General features: G+C 39.3%; 1 protein-coding gene across 2 annotated transcripts in view; it reads right to left on the reverse strand.

Annotated features, from left to right (window-relative positions):
• Ubn1 (ubinuclein 1) overlaps positions 1-16,130 on the reverse strand; it is a 33,377-nt gene that overhangs the window by 14,247 nt on the left and 3,000 nt on the right. For both annotated transcript variants that reach the window (XM_027423959.2, XM_027423960.2), the window contains exons 2-8: positions 15,104-15,391; positions 8,645-8,731; positions 8,025-8,120; positions 7,573-7,707; positions 6,878-6,981; positions 5,851-6,289; positions 33-103 (exon numbers count right to left, since the gene is read on the reverse strand). In XM_027423959.2, coding sequence (XP_027279760.1) covers positions 33-103; positions 5,851-6,289; positions 6,878-6,981; positions 7,573-7,707; positions 8,025-8,120; positions 8,645-8,731; positions 15,104-15,352 — 1,181 coding nt within the window. In that variant the 5' untranslated portion in view covers positions 15,353-15,391. The remainder of the gene's footprint in view (positions 1-32; positions 104-5,850; positions 6,290-6,877; positions 6,982-7,572; positions 7,708-8,024; positions 8,121-8,644; positions 8,732-15,103; positions 15,392-16,130) is intronic.

Consider the following 16,130-nt stretch of genomic DNA (forward strand, 5'->3'; position numbering starts at 1 on the left):
TAAATAGGAAAACAGAGACAACAAATACTCACTCTAGTAGGATGCCATTAATATCTTGAGTGAAGAACTTCTGTTTGCTCTCTCCCTCAGCAGCTCTGGCAGCCTGATTCACAGGAGACAGTAACAAGTATTAGTGCCCTTTCCTCATGCATCCCTCACACTCACTAGCAGGCACAGAATCACTGCTCCCAAAGAGCACCTGCCATCTTCCTGACTATAACTCATTCCCAGATTAAGGTCATTCCAAAGCTATTACAGCTTTGTGGGCAAGTTCTTGGGACTTACAATACTAATCATGGAAGAGAAAGCAGGTATCTTGAGGTATCTGGTAAGAAGTCAACTCAACCAGCAATCCAGCTTCTGTGTCCAGACTTTTACCAACTACACTGTAAACTCGGATTTCTATTCTGTCAATAGTAGAAAAGTAACTAAGACCTTAAATAAACCTACAAGATTTAAAGCAGTGGTTCTCAACCACTGTGACCCATCAATACAGTTTCTCATGTTGTGGTGACCCCCAACCATAAAATTATTTTTGTTACTACTTCATAATTATAATTTTGTTACTGTTATGATGTATAATGTAAATACCTGTGCCTTCTGATGGTCTTAGGTGACCCCTAAGTGGTCGCAACCCACAAGTTGAAAACCAGATTTAAAGGCTTTTATGAATCAAATAATTATGCAAAGTAATAAAAATATTGTGCACTCCAGCCATAACTAGTACCCAAAGAGACACCTCCTACTAAAAAAGAAATTACTATGTAGCTTCAGTACTTGAGGACATACTTTGAAAATCTGTAATATACTTATGATATCTCACAACCAGACTCCTGAATTAATACATTATACTGAAGATGACACCTTGGGAACAAGCCTAGAGATCCCTTAACTGATGAGAACAATGATTAATCTGGTGGTTCTCACTCTTGGCTGCACATGGAAGTTACCTAGGCAGGTTTCCCTACCGCAGACCAATAACCACAATCTTGGGAGTTGAGTCTGAGGAATGTATACTCTTGAGAAGTGGCCCAAACATCAGTTCTCTCAAAATAACAAATGGTGATTTTAATTTACAAAGAGGGTTGAGAACCACTAATTTAATCACACTAACCTTAGTGTGTCAAGTCAGCATTTCTTTTGTTTAAGTTAGTGGTTCTCAACCCTTTTTGTGAATTAAAATCACCATGTGTTATTTTGAGAGAACAAAAGAAATGCTGACTTGACACACTAAGGCAAAACAGAGTTTCTGCAATCAGACTTTCTATAAATTGAAGACAATAAGGTGACTCTGTGGAATAGATATATAAATCTTAACTCTTCTACCTTCCTCTAATTGCAGTTTCTGGGTCCCTCTGACCATTCCACTAGGTCCTTTACACCCTGCCCATCAGAATTCTACCCAGAATGTCATTCACCCTTGTGGGTGCTAGGATTATAAACAGAAGCTACTATGCATGGCTAAGGACATGTACATTTTCTTATACTTTACTTTTTTATTTACATTTATTTATTTGTTTATTTTGGTTTTTCGGGACAGGGTTTCTCTGTGGCTTTGGAGGCTGTCCTGGAACTAGCTCTTGTAAACCAGGCTAGTCTCGAACTCATAGAGATCCACCTGCCTCTGCCTCCCGAGCACTGGGATTAAAGTCGTGCGCCACTACCGCCTGGCTCTTATATTTTCAAAAGCATTCAGACTTCTTTCTTGGTGCTTTTCTAGGGCAGTGGGCTTCTATTAATTTGGTATTCAGGTTTTTTGTTTATACATTTGGGTTGGGTTTGCTCCTCTCCCCCTTTGCATTATGGGGGATAGAATACAGGGCCTCATGCATGCTATTCAAACCCTATACCACTGAGCTAAAGCCTCAGTTAATACTGAAAGAAAATAAAACTGAATCCTGTATGCACGTGAGCGTGTGTGTTCCCATTAGGGTGGCTGCTTGTGTTTGTACTGGTTCAAATATTGGTTAGCAGACCACCTCAACTGTTCTTAGAAGCCATGGCTTACTCTTCAAAGATTCTAGAGAATCAAAACTCAAGTTCTCTGACTCACTTATATGCCACCCGATAGCCCTCATCCAGCAGCTGGTGAAAGTAGAAGCAGACACCCATAACTAATCACTGAACTGAACTGGAATCCAGATGCAGAGAAGAATGAGTGAAGAGCAAAGGGGTCCAGACCAGGCTGTTGAAACCCACAGAAACAGCTGAACTGAACATTGGGGAACTCTTGCTCCCCGGACTGATAGCTGGGATACCAGCATGGAACTGATCCAGACCCCAGGAACATGGGTTTCAATGAGGAAACCTCAGAAATCTACGGGACCTCCTGTAGTAGTTCAGTCCTTATCCCTAGCATAGGTGCGGACTTCGGGAGCCCATTCCACATAGATACTCCCTGAGCCAAGACACAGGGAGGTGGGCCTAGGCCCTATCCCAAAGGATAAGATAGACGCTGATGACATCCTATGGAAGGCCTCACCATCCAGGGGGAGCAGAAGGGATATGTGATAGGTAGGGTTTTATTGGGGGAGAGGGGTGGTAGGGGAGGAGGGGAGGGAGAGGGAACTGGGATTGTCATGTAAAACAATCCTGTTTCTAATTCAAATAAAAACTCTGAAAAAAAAAAAAAACCCTCAAGTTCTAATGCTTATATTGCAAGCATTCCACTACCTTATTAGCGGAGTTATTTTTTTTAATTAATTAATTTAGGTCAAGTTATCTTTTGCTTAAACTTATACTACTAGTTCTGAGATCCAGAAGTATCCTTAATCAATTCAATCTAATTCCTTAAACAGATATTCAAATGTTATATTGTTCACCAGACCCATCAACGGTTAACTTTACAAATAAATTTTCCTTTTCTGAGACAGGATTTTATTAAGTCAAGGGTAAACTTGAACTTTGTGCACTCATGTGCACAGTTTTTATCTGTGTGGTATGTGTATACATGTGTGCACACACAAACACCAGAGGAGCATGTCAAGTGTCTTTCTCAATTACTCTCTACTTTATTCCTTTGAGGTAAGGTCTCTCTCTGAATTAGTCATTTTGGCTAGGCTTTTAGCCAGCAAACCCCACTGATCCTTCTGTTCCACTCCACCCCAAGAGCACCAAGGTTACAAGCACATGCTAGACCACACTTAGTAGTTTTGTTATGCAAGTGCTAGAATCCAAAACTCAGGTCCTCACGGTTGTGCAACTAGTAGCCTTAACCACTGAGCCTTTGGCTCCTAGCCTTGAACTCTTGATTCTCCATCCTTTACTCCAAGAACTGCAATTATAAGGGCATGCAGTACCACACCAGGTTATAAATTTATTTAGCCATTAAGCCATTTCTCCAGTACTTTAAAAGCTTTCTGCCTGTACAACATTTTTAAAAGTTTCTTTCTGAAGCCTTTTAACTGCATAGGCTATATTTTGGAGGATTTGGTCTTATAATAGATCACTTGGGTGCTACACTTTAAAATAAATCCAAATTAAAGACCAACTAAAGTTGGGCTTGGTGCTACACACCCATAATCCCAGTTGCTCTGGAGTCTAAAGCAGGATTCCAAATCTGAGAGGAGGTTGAGTAACTCAGTGAGACAACCATGATCTACAGTAGGCCTTAATAGGGAGGTCTGACTAGGTTAATGTGCTGGCTGAATGCAGTCACAAGTGTGAGCTCTGACAAGATCAGAAAAGAGCCATTTAGCCAGCCTACTCAGGAATAATATGTGACTAAGCACAGGTTTTAGTATTCCTTTTCTAACTTAAGCAATAGAAATGGACATGTATCTCTTCTAAAGTCAAGATTTAAAATCTAATCTTATTTTTAAAAAGAGAGGAAAATGAAATTAGGAAAGATAAAAAATAAAGCAAGAAATACTTAAACTGCTACCAACAATTATGCATACCAAGTTTAGTTTTGAGGTCAAGACAGGGTCTCGTGAAGCTCAGGCTAATCTTGAACTTCCTTTGTTGCCAAGAATGACCTTGAACAACATATTCTCCTGCTTATAGGGCTTATAGGTGAGTACCATCAGCCTAGCTATCTAATTTAATCTTTAAAATGCCATGTTCATTTCAAGATCCAGTATTGGACTCTTCATTAAGAATACAAATATCAACCAGGCAGTGATGGCGCACACCTTTAGTCCCAGCACTTGGGAGACAGAGATAGGCAGATCTCAGTGAATTCGAGGCCAACATGGTCTACACACCAAGTTCCAGGACAGGCTCTAAAGCTAAAGAGAAACAAACAAACAAAAGAATACAAATATCTACATGTGGCTTTTGGAATTCTATGTGATGGTCTATGTCCAAATATATTCTTCTTTGGAAAAACTACCTTTCCCAGCAAAATGTCAAAAAGGACCAGTTATCCAGATATCCATGCACACATATGAAGGGCTCCGGGTACAGCAAAATCTATAATGCCCAGGAGTCATTATTTAGGAGAAACAACTTGCCAGATAGCATGTTTATCCAGAGAGGCTTTCTTGTACCACAGTCCAACACTGTTTCAAGGCTGGAGCACTTCATTTTCACTAAACCCTTTCCCCCCAAAATGTGAAATAGCATGTTACTACTCTGATCACAATCTACTATGCGAATGAGGACATACCCAAGAATTTTATTTTGACTTTTCTGGAAATTAGCAATGGTCTACTATCGCCTAGTTCTTTTCATTTAGTTAACAAGACTTTGAAAGACCGAAGGAAGGAAGGAAGGAAGGAAGGAAGGAAGGAAGGAAGGAAGGAAGGAAGATGCTTACAAATTAAAGCATTGAAATGAACATGAAGCAGTTTTTTAAACATTAATTCTGAGCAACAGACAGTATATTCAAACATGCCAAGTGCAGAATCAACTGCTCTCCCTACAGTAAGATATACTATGAGTCCCTGACATGGAACAATTCATTAAAGCATTACATTCAAGAAGAACACTTATGTCCAATACTACACATGGGCTAACACAGAGGAGCCACAGATGTAAATAAGATATTTTATTTGCTTTGTATATTGTATTTAAATATCTTCTTTAAGTGAGATAAACATTCTAGATGAAGCTGGCAATTTCACTGTCCTAAAACATGAAATATTATTTACAATCTGAAAATTCTATAAGAATCACTAGTTCAAAATATACAGCTGTCTGAGCACAAATGCTCCTAGAACTACATTTCAAATCATAGTGCCAACAGGGAAATGTTTTAATCAAAGGCAATGGTATCAAAACTAATGATCCACAGTTAGATTACAGCTAATAGTAAATTACTGAATTAATAGTTGTTAGTACTTAGGAATCAACTCAACTGAAGGAAAACAGAAGTACAGCTATCCCATGCTAAAGACTGCTTGCTGTCGTTTGGGACAGGGACAGTGCTCATAATGTTAAGCTCCCATGTGTCACCATGTAGGTAACACCTGATGACACCCAACACAAGGGAGCAAGTAAAACCCAGTAGCATGTGCTGTGTTTATGCATGTGTTTACAAACCAGTAAATTTTCAAAATCTTTGGAAAAAGATAACACTCTACGTCAGCTGCCAGCTGCCAGGTCAACCGCAAAAGCAAAGGTGAGTTGTGGGAAAGAAACTAACAGAAAACAGAACAAGAGAAAAAAATCTCCCCAAAGTAAAATTTCCAGATGTGAAGGAATTAAGAGAGGTGAAAAAATGAAGCCTGATGTGCAAAGCTTACACTCTATCCTCCTCGGGATTAGATAAGAACTTGGAAACTTTACACTTTCACTTCCCAACTCACTAAGGGTTTCTTGGGCATCAAGCTTCACAAGATGTAGAGCTAATACCAACCTACCCAAACAGCTTGGAGGAAAGCCCAGCCATATACTGTGTCCCCATACCTGAGCCAGCTCCTTAACACGCTTCTCCAGGGGTGTTGGCAGGCCTTCGGGAAAGGAAGACGGCTGCCTGAATTCCTGATCCAATCCTACTCCAAGGGAATCACTTTCATCATCCATATCTTGGAAAGGGCTTCCTTCTGGAGACTCACTGAGCAGCTGCTCCAAGTCCAAATCTGTAAGGGAGTCCATGGCAGTGGCAGCTTGGAGCAAGTCATTGTCAGAAGTGGAGCCAAAGAGTGAGAGCAAGGGGTCAGAAGTGCCCTCCAATTCCCTCAGGCCTTGAGCTTCTGTTGACGACACGGCTACAGGCTTATGCTCCTCCTCCCTCTTTTTCTGAGCCTCTTTCTCCTTCTGAAATTTCTTTAGCATCTCTCTAACACTTAACGACCCAGAGTACTTCTTCTTCTTTTTCTCCTTACTGGCATTGAGGGCTGTGAAGCTGCAAGCAAGAGGGAAATTGATTACTCAGGTTGCAACCTAGTCTCCAGAGTGCCAAGATAGGCTCCAAAGCTACAGAGAAACCCTGTCTCAAAGAAAGAAAGAAAGAAAGAAAGAAAGAAAGGAAGGAAGGAAGGAAGGAAGGAAGGAAGGAAGGAAGAAAGGAAGGAAGGAAGGAAAAGAAAAGTATTTCAAGAAAGAAAGCATGAGAACTGGAGAAAGAACAGCAACAACTTGAAGGCAGATGGGCTAACTAAGTAGGGATCACAACCATAGACACAAGAAGACAGCAGAACATAGAAGAACTGGGGCAGAAGGGAGTTCTAAGAGAACAAGGAACATCAGCAATCATATGGTGACAGAAATAGCTGCCAACACTAACAGAGGAACACAGGCACACAGGCTATCTGACACACAGATGAGAGTGGCTGACTATGCCCAGAACAGCCCTGAAAGAGGAGAGGTGAAAGGAGAATCAGGCCCTATAGCTTCTTTTGAAGCTGGGGAAGACGGAGAGGGCAAGTCAGTTCCTGGGTGTTATGCCCTCATAGGCCAGACTTTATTCTAGAGAAAAGCTGCTGCCTCTCACCCGGCTTTGGAAAACTTGGACTTTTTCGATTTCTTCTCCTTGTCATAAGTGTCATCTTTTTTCTTCTTCTTTATCTTTTCACCACTTTCTTTCAACTTCCGCTTCTGAGAATTAAAGACAAGGTACAGTTATACAACTCCCTGAGTCAGAGAGCAAATACACTAGATAGCACTGGCCTTGCTCCAAGTGACCTACATCTTCAGACCCATTTCCTTTCCTTCAGGAACAAAAAAGTTTCTCTCTCAAAACTGTCCCTGGACATGAACCTATAGCATCCCATCAACAGTGTTTCCTGCAAACACCCAAATGGAGACTATGGTGGCTGTTCTGAGACAGATTTGGAATGAGCTGTAGGTGGGCCCTCTCATTTTAAATAATGGGCAATGGTAAGTGGACCACTACCTACCACTATGAACAACCTAAGACTGAACAGTTTTCAGTGGGTGACAAGCCCTAGAACTCAAGTCCTCTCAAAGTCCACAGTAAAGAAGCCAGTAAAAGTGGGGTACACTTCATTGATCTACATGGATGAAATGACTGAGGCCCGACCAGTATCCCAATATTCACATTATGCTGAGATAATTCTACCTTTCCACCTGAGCCACCGTAAGAGACTGCATATTTTAGAGTCACTTACTGATCCCACAGTCACATCAAAAAGTATTTCTGAAATACAAAAGGAACAATATCCTGACCTTCGGAGATTTTTTCTTCTTTTCCTTAATGAAGTCATCCTCAGATTCTGAAGCTTGTCTAAATTGTAAGGTTCCCGAGTTAATGTAAAATCCTCCATACTTTGTGGTCAAAGAAGCAGGAACAAGTTCATCATACTAAAGGGGAAAAACATTAACATCAGCTCCCATTTTTGGTTCAATAGTTCAAGATACAAAGCACATCTTAAGAGATGCAACTGGATTTTCTGTCACTCTTCATACACCACGATAAGACATCCTCTCCTCAATCACTAATACCAAGCTACTAGGCGTTTTACAAAGAAGAAGTTGTTATTTTTATATGAATAAAAAAACAAAGCCTGTGTTCAGGAAAACCTTTCCTCTCACATTTAGGGCTGTTTGTGCTAAGAGGACAAACTGAGATGTCACAACCCTGCCTGACTAACACTATCATACATTCATTAACTACTCACCGCCTCAGAGTTATCGATGAAAGAATCCGATTCATCATAGCCATACCCCATATCAATTAAATCCTGTATTCGGTCTTTCCTACGTTTCTTTCCACCCTGAAATTTGAAAACAAGGGGGTCACATGCTTTTTTATAAGTACAATGACTTAAATGCTGCCTTGAGTCTCATCTGCTAGTGATTAAAGGTTGTAAAGTACTGAAAACACATACATACTACCCTCATCCTGTCTCGTCTGTCTCTCTCTCTCTCTCGCTCCCTCTCTCTCTCTTTCTCTCTCATACACACATCCCAACCCCCTCCTCTAAAGATCTCTGAAAATAGGGCACATTTATATCTGCATAAATGGCCTAAGACAGAAGAATTAAATGAATTACTTTGCTCTGTAACAAAACACATCTTCGAAGGCCTTATTTGCCCATTTAACTCACACATTTCTCCTGCCACATGAGAATTCTGAACCTTAATGCATTTGTTTAATAGCTGTTTTCTATTTCTTCTGAGTGCTACATCTATTTCCAGATTACTTCTGACTATATGATAATCCACTAAATGAAAATAAAATGCCTGGAGACTGCTCTCACTAATGGGGTTGCTGTTTTGCCCAACACAGAAATCTTACATATTTTTCTTCAAATTTCCGTGCTAGGGCCTCCACCTTATGCCTTTCTTTTTCTTCATCGTTGAAAGGATCCAAGACATCTTTTTTCTAAAAAGAGATCATTCCACAAAAAATATATCACACACATATAGAAAGCTATAGTCCTGGTTAAAGAACCTACAATGACTACCCGACACTTATAAACTGGGTAATGAAAACTATTATTCAGAAATAGCAAGATAGAATACATGTTGCCATCACACCATGTTTTAATGTTTAAAAAACAATTTCAGCAAGTGTATTCACTGTAATCCTAGCTACTAGAAAGGCTGAGAACAAGGACCTCAATTTCAAAGCCAGCTGGACTACAGAGTGAGGCCAAGGCTAACTTAGGCAATGAACTGAGAACTTGTCTTAAACTAAAAAAGAGCTGAGAGCTTAGTTTAGTGTTATTGCCCTTGCATGATCAAGACCTTAGGCTCAACCCAGGAACCATACATTAAAGAGAGGAGGTGGTCAGGCAGTGATGGCACATGCTTTTAATGTCAGCATTTGGGAGGCAGAGGCAGGTAGATCTCTGTGAGTTCAAGGGCAGTCTGGTGTACAAAGTGAGTTTCAGGAAAGTCAGAGCTGTTACACAGAGAAACTCTGTTTTGAAAAACAGGGGGATATACATATATGTGTATATATATATATATATATATAATGAAAACTTGATCAAGTGTCTGCAATGGCTTAACACTGGGGTTTCAAACAGAGCAAAGGGCCTTTACTAGAGATGTTCACAATTTATTTTAGGTACTTGAAAACATTTTAAGGGACCTATAGGCTTTGTGAAACTTCTAAAATAGTCAAGGTTCCAAAAGGTTAAAAATGATGTCTGGGGAAATAGCTCAGAGATTAAGAGCACTGACTTCTCTTTAAATGACTTGGATTCAACTCCCAGCATCTACATTAAATAGAAATAAAAAGTTTTAGGGTTTTTAGCTTTTTTCTTTTGATTTTTTTTTTTTGAGACAGTTTTGTTGTGTAGCCTGGAACTCGATATGTAGACCAGGTTGACCTCAAACTCAAGAGATCTACCTGCCTCCCAAGTGTTGGGATTAACGGGATGCACCACCACTGACTGACAAAGTTTTGTTTTGTTTTTTAAAATAAAAGTTAAAAACCGTGCTTTGGAGGAATGTATTAAAACCGAACTGCTACAGCAAAGACTAGCATGGCTCCTGCTGCAATGATGACATACAAATTCATGAAGCATTTCATATTAAGGAAAAAAAAAAAAAAAGGTTAAAAACCCACTGAATGGCCAGGCGGTAGTGGCACACGCCTTTAATACCAGCACGAGGTAGGCACAGGCAAGCAGATCTCTGTGAGTTCCAGGTCAACCTGGTCTACAGAGGCAGTTTCAGGACAGCTAGTGCTTGCCTAGTAAGCTCAAGGCATTGAAGAAAAGGAAAGAGGGACCAAAACCATAAAATAGTAAAAATAATCAAATAAAAACTTAAAGGAACTCAAAAAGTATTCTGAATAGTATGTCTCAAGTCAAACTCTGATTCAAGGAATTCCTACTCTTGGAAACATACCTTCAAGGATCCACTGTCATAACCCTCATCTGCCAACCTCAATCATCATTCCAAATATTTTCATCTAGTCTTCTAAAGTAATTTTACTCCATAAGTTTACTCATGAATTATTTAATCAAAGTAAACTGTCCATAGCTGGATTTATGTTCTTGAGCAAGGAATTTTAATATTAATAGAAGTTACACTAAATATGCTAAAACTTCAAAGTACAAATAAAATACTGAAAAATGTATGTTTGCTCCAAAACAAAAGTCTCTAGGCCAGGCATGAAGGCACATGTCTGTAATCTCAGCACTTGGAAAACAAAAGCAAAAGAGTAGAGTTCTAGGCCAGACCAGACTACATAGTAAGACTCAATTTCCAACCTCAAACAAAACAGAAAAAAAATTCCTTTATTCCACCTTCCTATGTACTAAAACCCATCCATCTAAAAGATCAGTTACATATAATTTGTATATATATATATATATATATATATATATATATATATATATATATATATATAGGAATACTGTGGTACATACAAAATACAAACATTTAAATGGTAATAAATGAGTGGATTTTTATTTTTTAATTTTTATCTTGATTCTGTATGTATAAGTGCTCCTGAATGTATATATGTATAGTATGTGCATGCCTGGTACCCAAAGAGGGCAGAAGAGGACATCAGATCCCCAGGAACTAGAGTTACAAGTGGTTGTGAGCCACCACCATGAGGGTGCTGGAAATGGAACCTGGGTCCTGTATAGAAAAGCAGCAGCCCTTAACTATTGAGCCATCTCTCCAAACCAACATGGGCTGTTTTTAAAAACAGGTACTTGTCTGTATCTTCTAATATTTCTACAATGATCACACACAACTTAAATGGCTAAGATAATTTTAGAAACCCCTTTTTTGAGTTCTACTCAATTCAACATGAACTCCTCAAAGCCAATTTCACACATTTCAATTACTATTTCTGGACAGAAGGTTCACCTCTGTCCGAACACAGCATCCTGGACATTATTAAGCTCAGCCAAAGCCATCTGGGGCTTAAACATCATATTTTAACTTTTGCTGCTGTTCCGCTAGGATTTTCTTAAAATACTGTAAATTCCCATGAAGCAGGGACAGTTTTTTCCCACTTTATATGATCTTCACCATGCAGCAGGACTTCACAATGCAAAGAATATGTGCTAGCTGAACCAACACACAAATGTATCAGATTATACTAAGGGTGGGAGTGGGTGCCCAGGACCTCATGCATGACTATACTCTTAACAAGACAGATCCACTCAGGACTTGTAAAACTGACTCAGGAGTTGTAAAACTGAAGTTCAGGAGTGATTCCCATGAAACTTTATCCAAATTTCTCTGTATATTCCATGCATTTTCCTGCAATATTGAACGTAATACAGAGCTTTTCTACCCCAGCTGCCTAAAAAAAAAAACAAGGTAAGTTAGAGCACTGGAGTTCTAATTTCAATTGTTCTACCCATTTATTTAGCCCATGGATAAATATGTTAACCTACTCCTGCTAATGTCTCTTTCTCTTAAGGAAGAGGATACCATCCCTACATTATTAAAAAAGGAATTGTAAACATTCTAAATTATTTTTCTCATTCTGATTACTGGCCCTTATACAACATGATGACCCTTTATATAGATGCACTGACATTAGTAAGTTATCAATCAAGACAACAAACAGTTTGGGCTGGAGAGATGGCTCAGCAAGTAAGAGTATCTGCAGAGGACCTGGGGTCCCTTTCCCAGCACCTACATAGCAGTACACAATCCTCTACAACTCTAGCTCCAAAGGATCCAACTCCCTCTTCTAGCTTCCACATGCAACACACAGGGTACAGACACATGTAGACCAAACATTTATACATAAAAGCAAATAATGGAGCTGGAGAAATGGCTGAGTGGCTGAAAGTGCTGGTTGCTCTTGCAGAGGACCTGGGTTCAATTCCCAGCACCCACATGGTGGCTCACCAGTTCCAGGAGATCTGATACCTTCTTCTTGTTTCTATGGGTACCAGGTACACAGGTAGTGTACACGCACGCACGCACGTATGTATAGGAAAAACGTAACTTTAAGAATAATAAATCACATTTTTTGGTGTGGTGGCATGTGCTTAATCTCAGCACCCAGAAGGTGGAAGGAAGAAGGTGGTTCAGGAATTCAAGGGCATCTTGCTATATGGTAAATTGAGAAGCCAGCCTGGGATACATGAGACCCTGCCTCAAAAAAAAAAAAAAAAACAAAAAAACAAACAAAAACAAACAAACAAACAAACAAAAAAAAAAAAACAAAAAAACTCTATACATTTTTATTTAAGAAAAGTGGGTAGGCCGGGCGTTGGTGGCGCACGCCTTTAATCCCAGCACTTGGGAGGCAGAGGCAGGTGGATCTCTGTGAGTTTGAGACCAGCCTGGTCTACAAGACCTAGTACCAGGACAGCCTCCAAAGCCACAGGGAAACCCTGTCTCGAAAACCAAAAAAAAAAAAAAAAAAAAAAAAAAAGAAAGAAAGAAAAGTAGGGAATTCTTCTAACTAGACATGGTTCCTCCAAACACCCCTAAAATGAGTCAGACTAAATGAGTACTTGGCACTAAGACACTATGCTAGAGACTTTACTGATATGATCTCACTCCACCCTCAAACACTGTGAGCCAGGTGCTAGCCTCATCCTTGTTCTAGTAAAAACCACTCTAGAGAACAAAATGCCACAAGTATGATCCTACTCACCTTCTACTCCTAACCTAACACAGTAACTAATATACAGTAAATGCTTAAAATGCTCTTCGTCTAGCTCTACTCATGATATATAATTCCACATACAAAAATACAAAGATATGCAAAACTGGTCTTGATTAACAGTGGTAGTCTGTAAGGAAGGCGCACCGTGTTCTTTGAGGCAAGCAGAAGCGCTTTTAGTATCCTGCTAAATGTTGTATTTTGTGAATCGTGTATAGGTTGCATGGCTTGTGCTGAGTTTGTGAAAATCCACAAACTTTATCATATGTATTCTTCCTGTATGTATGACTCAACTAAAAATTGTATTTAGATTATTTTAGTTGGGATACAGTGGTATAAGCATGCAATCCCACCATTTAGGAGTCTGCCACAGGAGAATCTTAAATTCAAAGTCATCCTGGGTTATAAAGTAAGACTATATGCTACTTGATTTTTCTGTCAGCTTGACACAAGCTAGAGTGATCTTGGAAGAGAGACTTCAACAGAGAGTGTCCATCAGATTGACCTGTAGGCAAGTGGGGGGGAGGGGGGTATTTTCTTGATTAATGACTGATGTGGGAATAGTCAGTTCTGGGTGGTGACACCCCTGGCAGGTAGCCCTAGGTTGTATAAGAAAGGAAACTAAGCAAGACAAAAGAAACAAGCCAATAAATGGTATTCTTCCATAACTCCTGTTTCTGTTGCCTTAACTTCCCTGTAGTGTCAGCTGTAAACTGAAATAATCCTTTCCTCCTCCTCAAGTTGCTTCTGTGTGTCTATCACAACAATAGAAAGCAAACAAAGACACTGTTTGAAACCATATAAAAACACACACACTTTAAAAAATGTTAATGAGCCAGGTAATGGCAGAGGCAGGTGGATGGATCTCTGTGAGTTCAAGGCCAGCCTGGACTACAGAGCTAGTTCCAGGAAAGCCAAGGTCACACAAAGAAATCCTATCTCAAAAAAAAAAAAAAAACAAAAACAAAAAACAAAAACAAAACAAAACAAAAAAAAAGAAAAGAAAGGGGAAGGAAGGAAGGAAGGAAGGAAGGAAGGAAGGAAGGAAGGAAGGGGAAAAGGAAAAGAAAGAAACAAAAGAAGTTAATGAATAGGCAACACTGTAACAGTTGAAGATGGGTAACAGGTACATGGCTGTGGCTTATACTGTACTCTCTACTTCCATGCTTATTTGAAAGCACACATGTTTGGAAGTTCCATACTAAAAAAAAAAATAAAATAAATGTGCCAAGAAAAGAAATACATCAAGGCTGGTGAGCCTAAGTCAGCCTAGGCAACATGAGACTCTTGGCATTTCCTACCAAGTATGATACCCTGAGTTTCATTCCCAGGTCTTACATAATGGAAGGAGAGTTCTAACTCCCACAAGTGTTATGTTTTCTCTCTGGGTGTCTCTCTCTCTCTCACACACAAACCCCACATCCCCTCCCCATAGCAAAAAAAAAAGTTAAAAATTTAAAAAAAAAAGAAACAACCCTCTTCTGCTGTGCAGGTATACATGCAGCACTGTATACACAATAAATACAACTTTAAAAAAAAAAAAAAGAAAAAGATCAGTTACAAATAATTTTTAAGGAACCAAACTTATTTCCAAACAGCTTGAAGCCTACAAAGTCAATTATGGCAAAAAAAAAAAAAAAAAAAAAAAAGTATTAAGAGTTTAGGCGGAGCAGTGGTGGCAGACTCCTTTAATCCCAGAACTCGGGAGGCAGAGGCAGATGGATCTCTGTGAGTTTGAGGCCAGCTTGGTCTACAAAGTGAATGCCAGATTAGGCTCCAAAAGCTACACAGAGAAACCCTGTCTCGGGGGAAAAAAAAAAAGAAAAAGAAAGAAAGAAAGGAAGAAAGAAAGAAAGAAAGAAAGAGGAAAAAAGAAAGAAAAAGAAAAACACAGAAGCAGATTTTTATGCATTCAGAAACAGAAACTACTCAAGATAGTACTGGGCTACTTGTCAGAAGAGATATGCATAAGTCAAGAGAAGGATTCTTAAAAGAATTCTCTTCCCACCCAGTTTTTGCTCTAGATCAGTGGTAATCTTGGGGAAGCCCAGGCCTCTCTAGCCTCACCTCTCTGATATAAAGAAAGGCCCATGTGAACATTTTGGTATCTTCATGTTAGGTCTGCAGAGCAACTCTGGATCTACTGGCATGTACCTTGTCTCCAGGATGAAGGCCTTTCACCTTCCCTCGGATGTTCTTCACCAACTCTGGGTAGAAGAACTCTGGGCAGCGTTTATGATCTGGTTCAAAGAGGGTGAGTGTAATCCGAACAGCAGCTGCAGCTGGCTCACAGTCTTGATGCTGTTCTGTTCCTCCAACTTCCTCTTTCCTGGACTTCTTCAAAAATGCAGGATTCAAAGAACCTGGGAGAGAGGTGAACTGGACCCTGTGGGGCTCCGACATGGCTACCAACAAGTCTTAGCAGGTGTCACTGCATGATTTCTGTTAATATTGAAAAGAAGGCCCAGGTCAAACTAAAATAACAAAGATAAACATTTTTAAAATAGCAAAAATAGTTGTCAATTACACAAATTTAAAAAAATTTCCTTGTCAAGAAGAATTGATTGATAAATTTTCCTTAACTCATTTAAGTAAATAGTTGTAAATATAAATTTTCCCTATTTTAGAAATAATCCCACATCAAATAATTCAGGTCAAAAGCCTGTGTATTGATGCAGTCAAACTTTGTTGTTTTGTTTTGTTTTTTTTCTCATATCCTTTGTGCCTAGAAAGCCCTTTGCAAACAGACCATATAGAAGAAATCACACTGTCAGTCTTTTATAGATATTCACTTTTAACTCTAACCTAAATTGAACTTAATATGCTCTAAGGTCTAAGGTCTGAGAATAGGATCTAACTTGTTTGTTCCCCAGTACCAATTACTGAATAAGCTTCCTTTCCCTGCTGATTTGTCATAGACCATAGCAGACCTTATATACTTATGGTCCATGCTAAAAGCCATGTTACATTAATCAAGTACTTGAAAGATTCTTTAACTAGTACTGCTCTGTCTTGGAAACTCTTATACTTTTAGTATACTAAAATTAAAAGTTCATCTTTATTTTCTTTTTAAAAATAATGACTGGGGGATGGAGAGATGGCTCAGTGGTTAAGATCATGGGCTATTCTTCCAATGGACCCAGGTTTAATTCCTAGCACCCACATGATAGCTCACAACTGT

This window comes from Cricetulus griseus, chromosome 7 (assembly GCF_003668045.3).
Source record: "Cricetulus griseus strain 17A/GY chromosome 7, alternate assembly CriGri-PICRH-1.0, whole genome shotgun sequence".
NCBI lineage: Eukaryota > Metazoa > Chordata > Mammalia > Rodentia > Cricetidae > Cricetulus > Cricetulus griseus.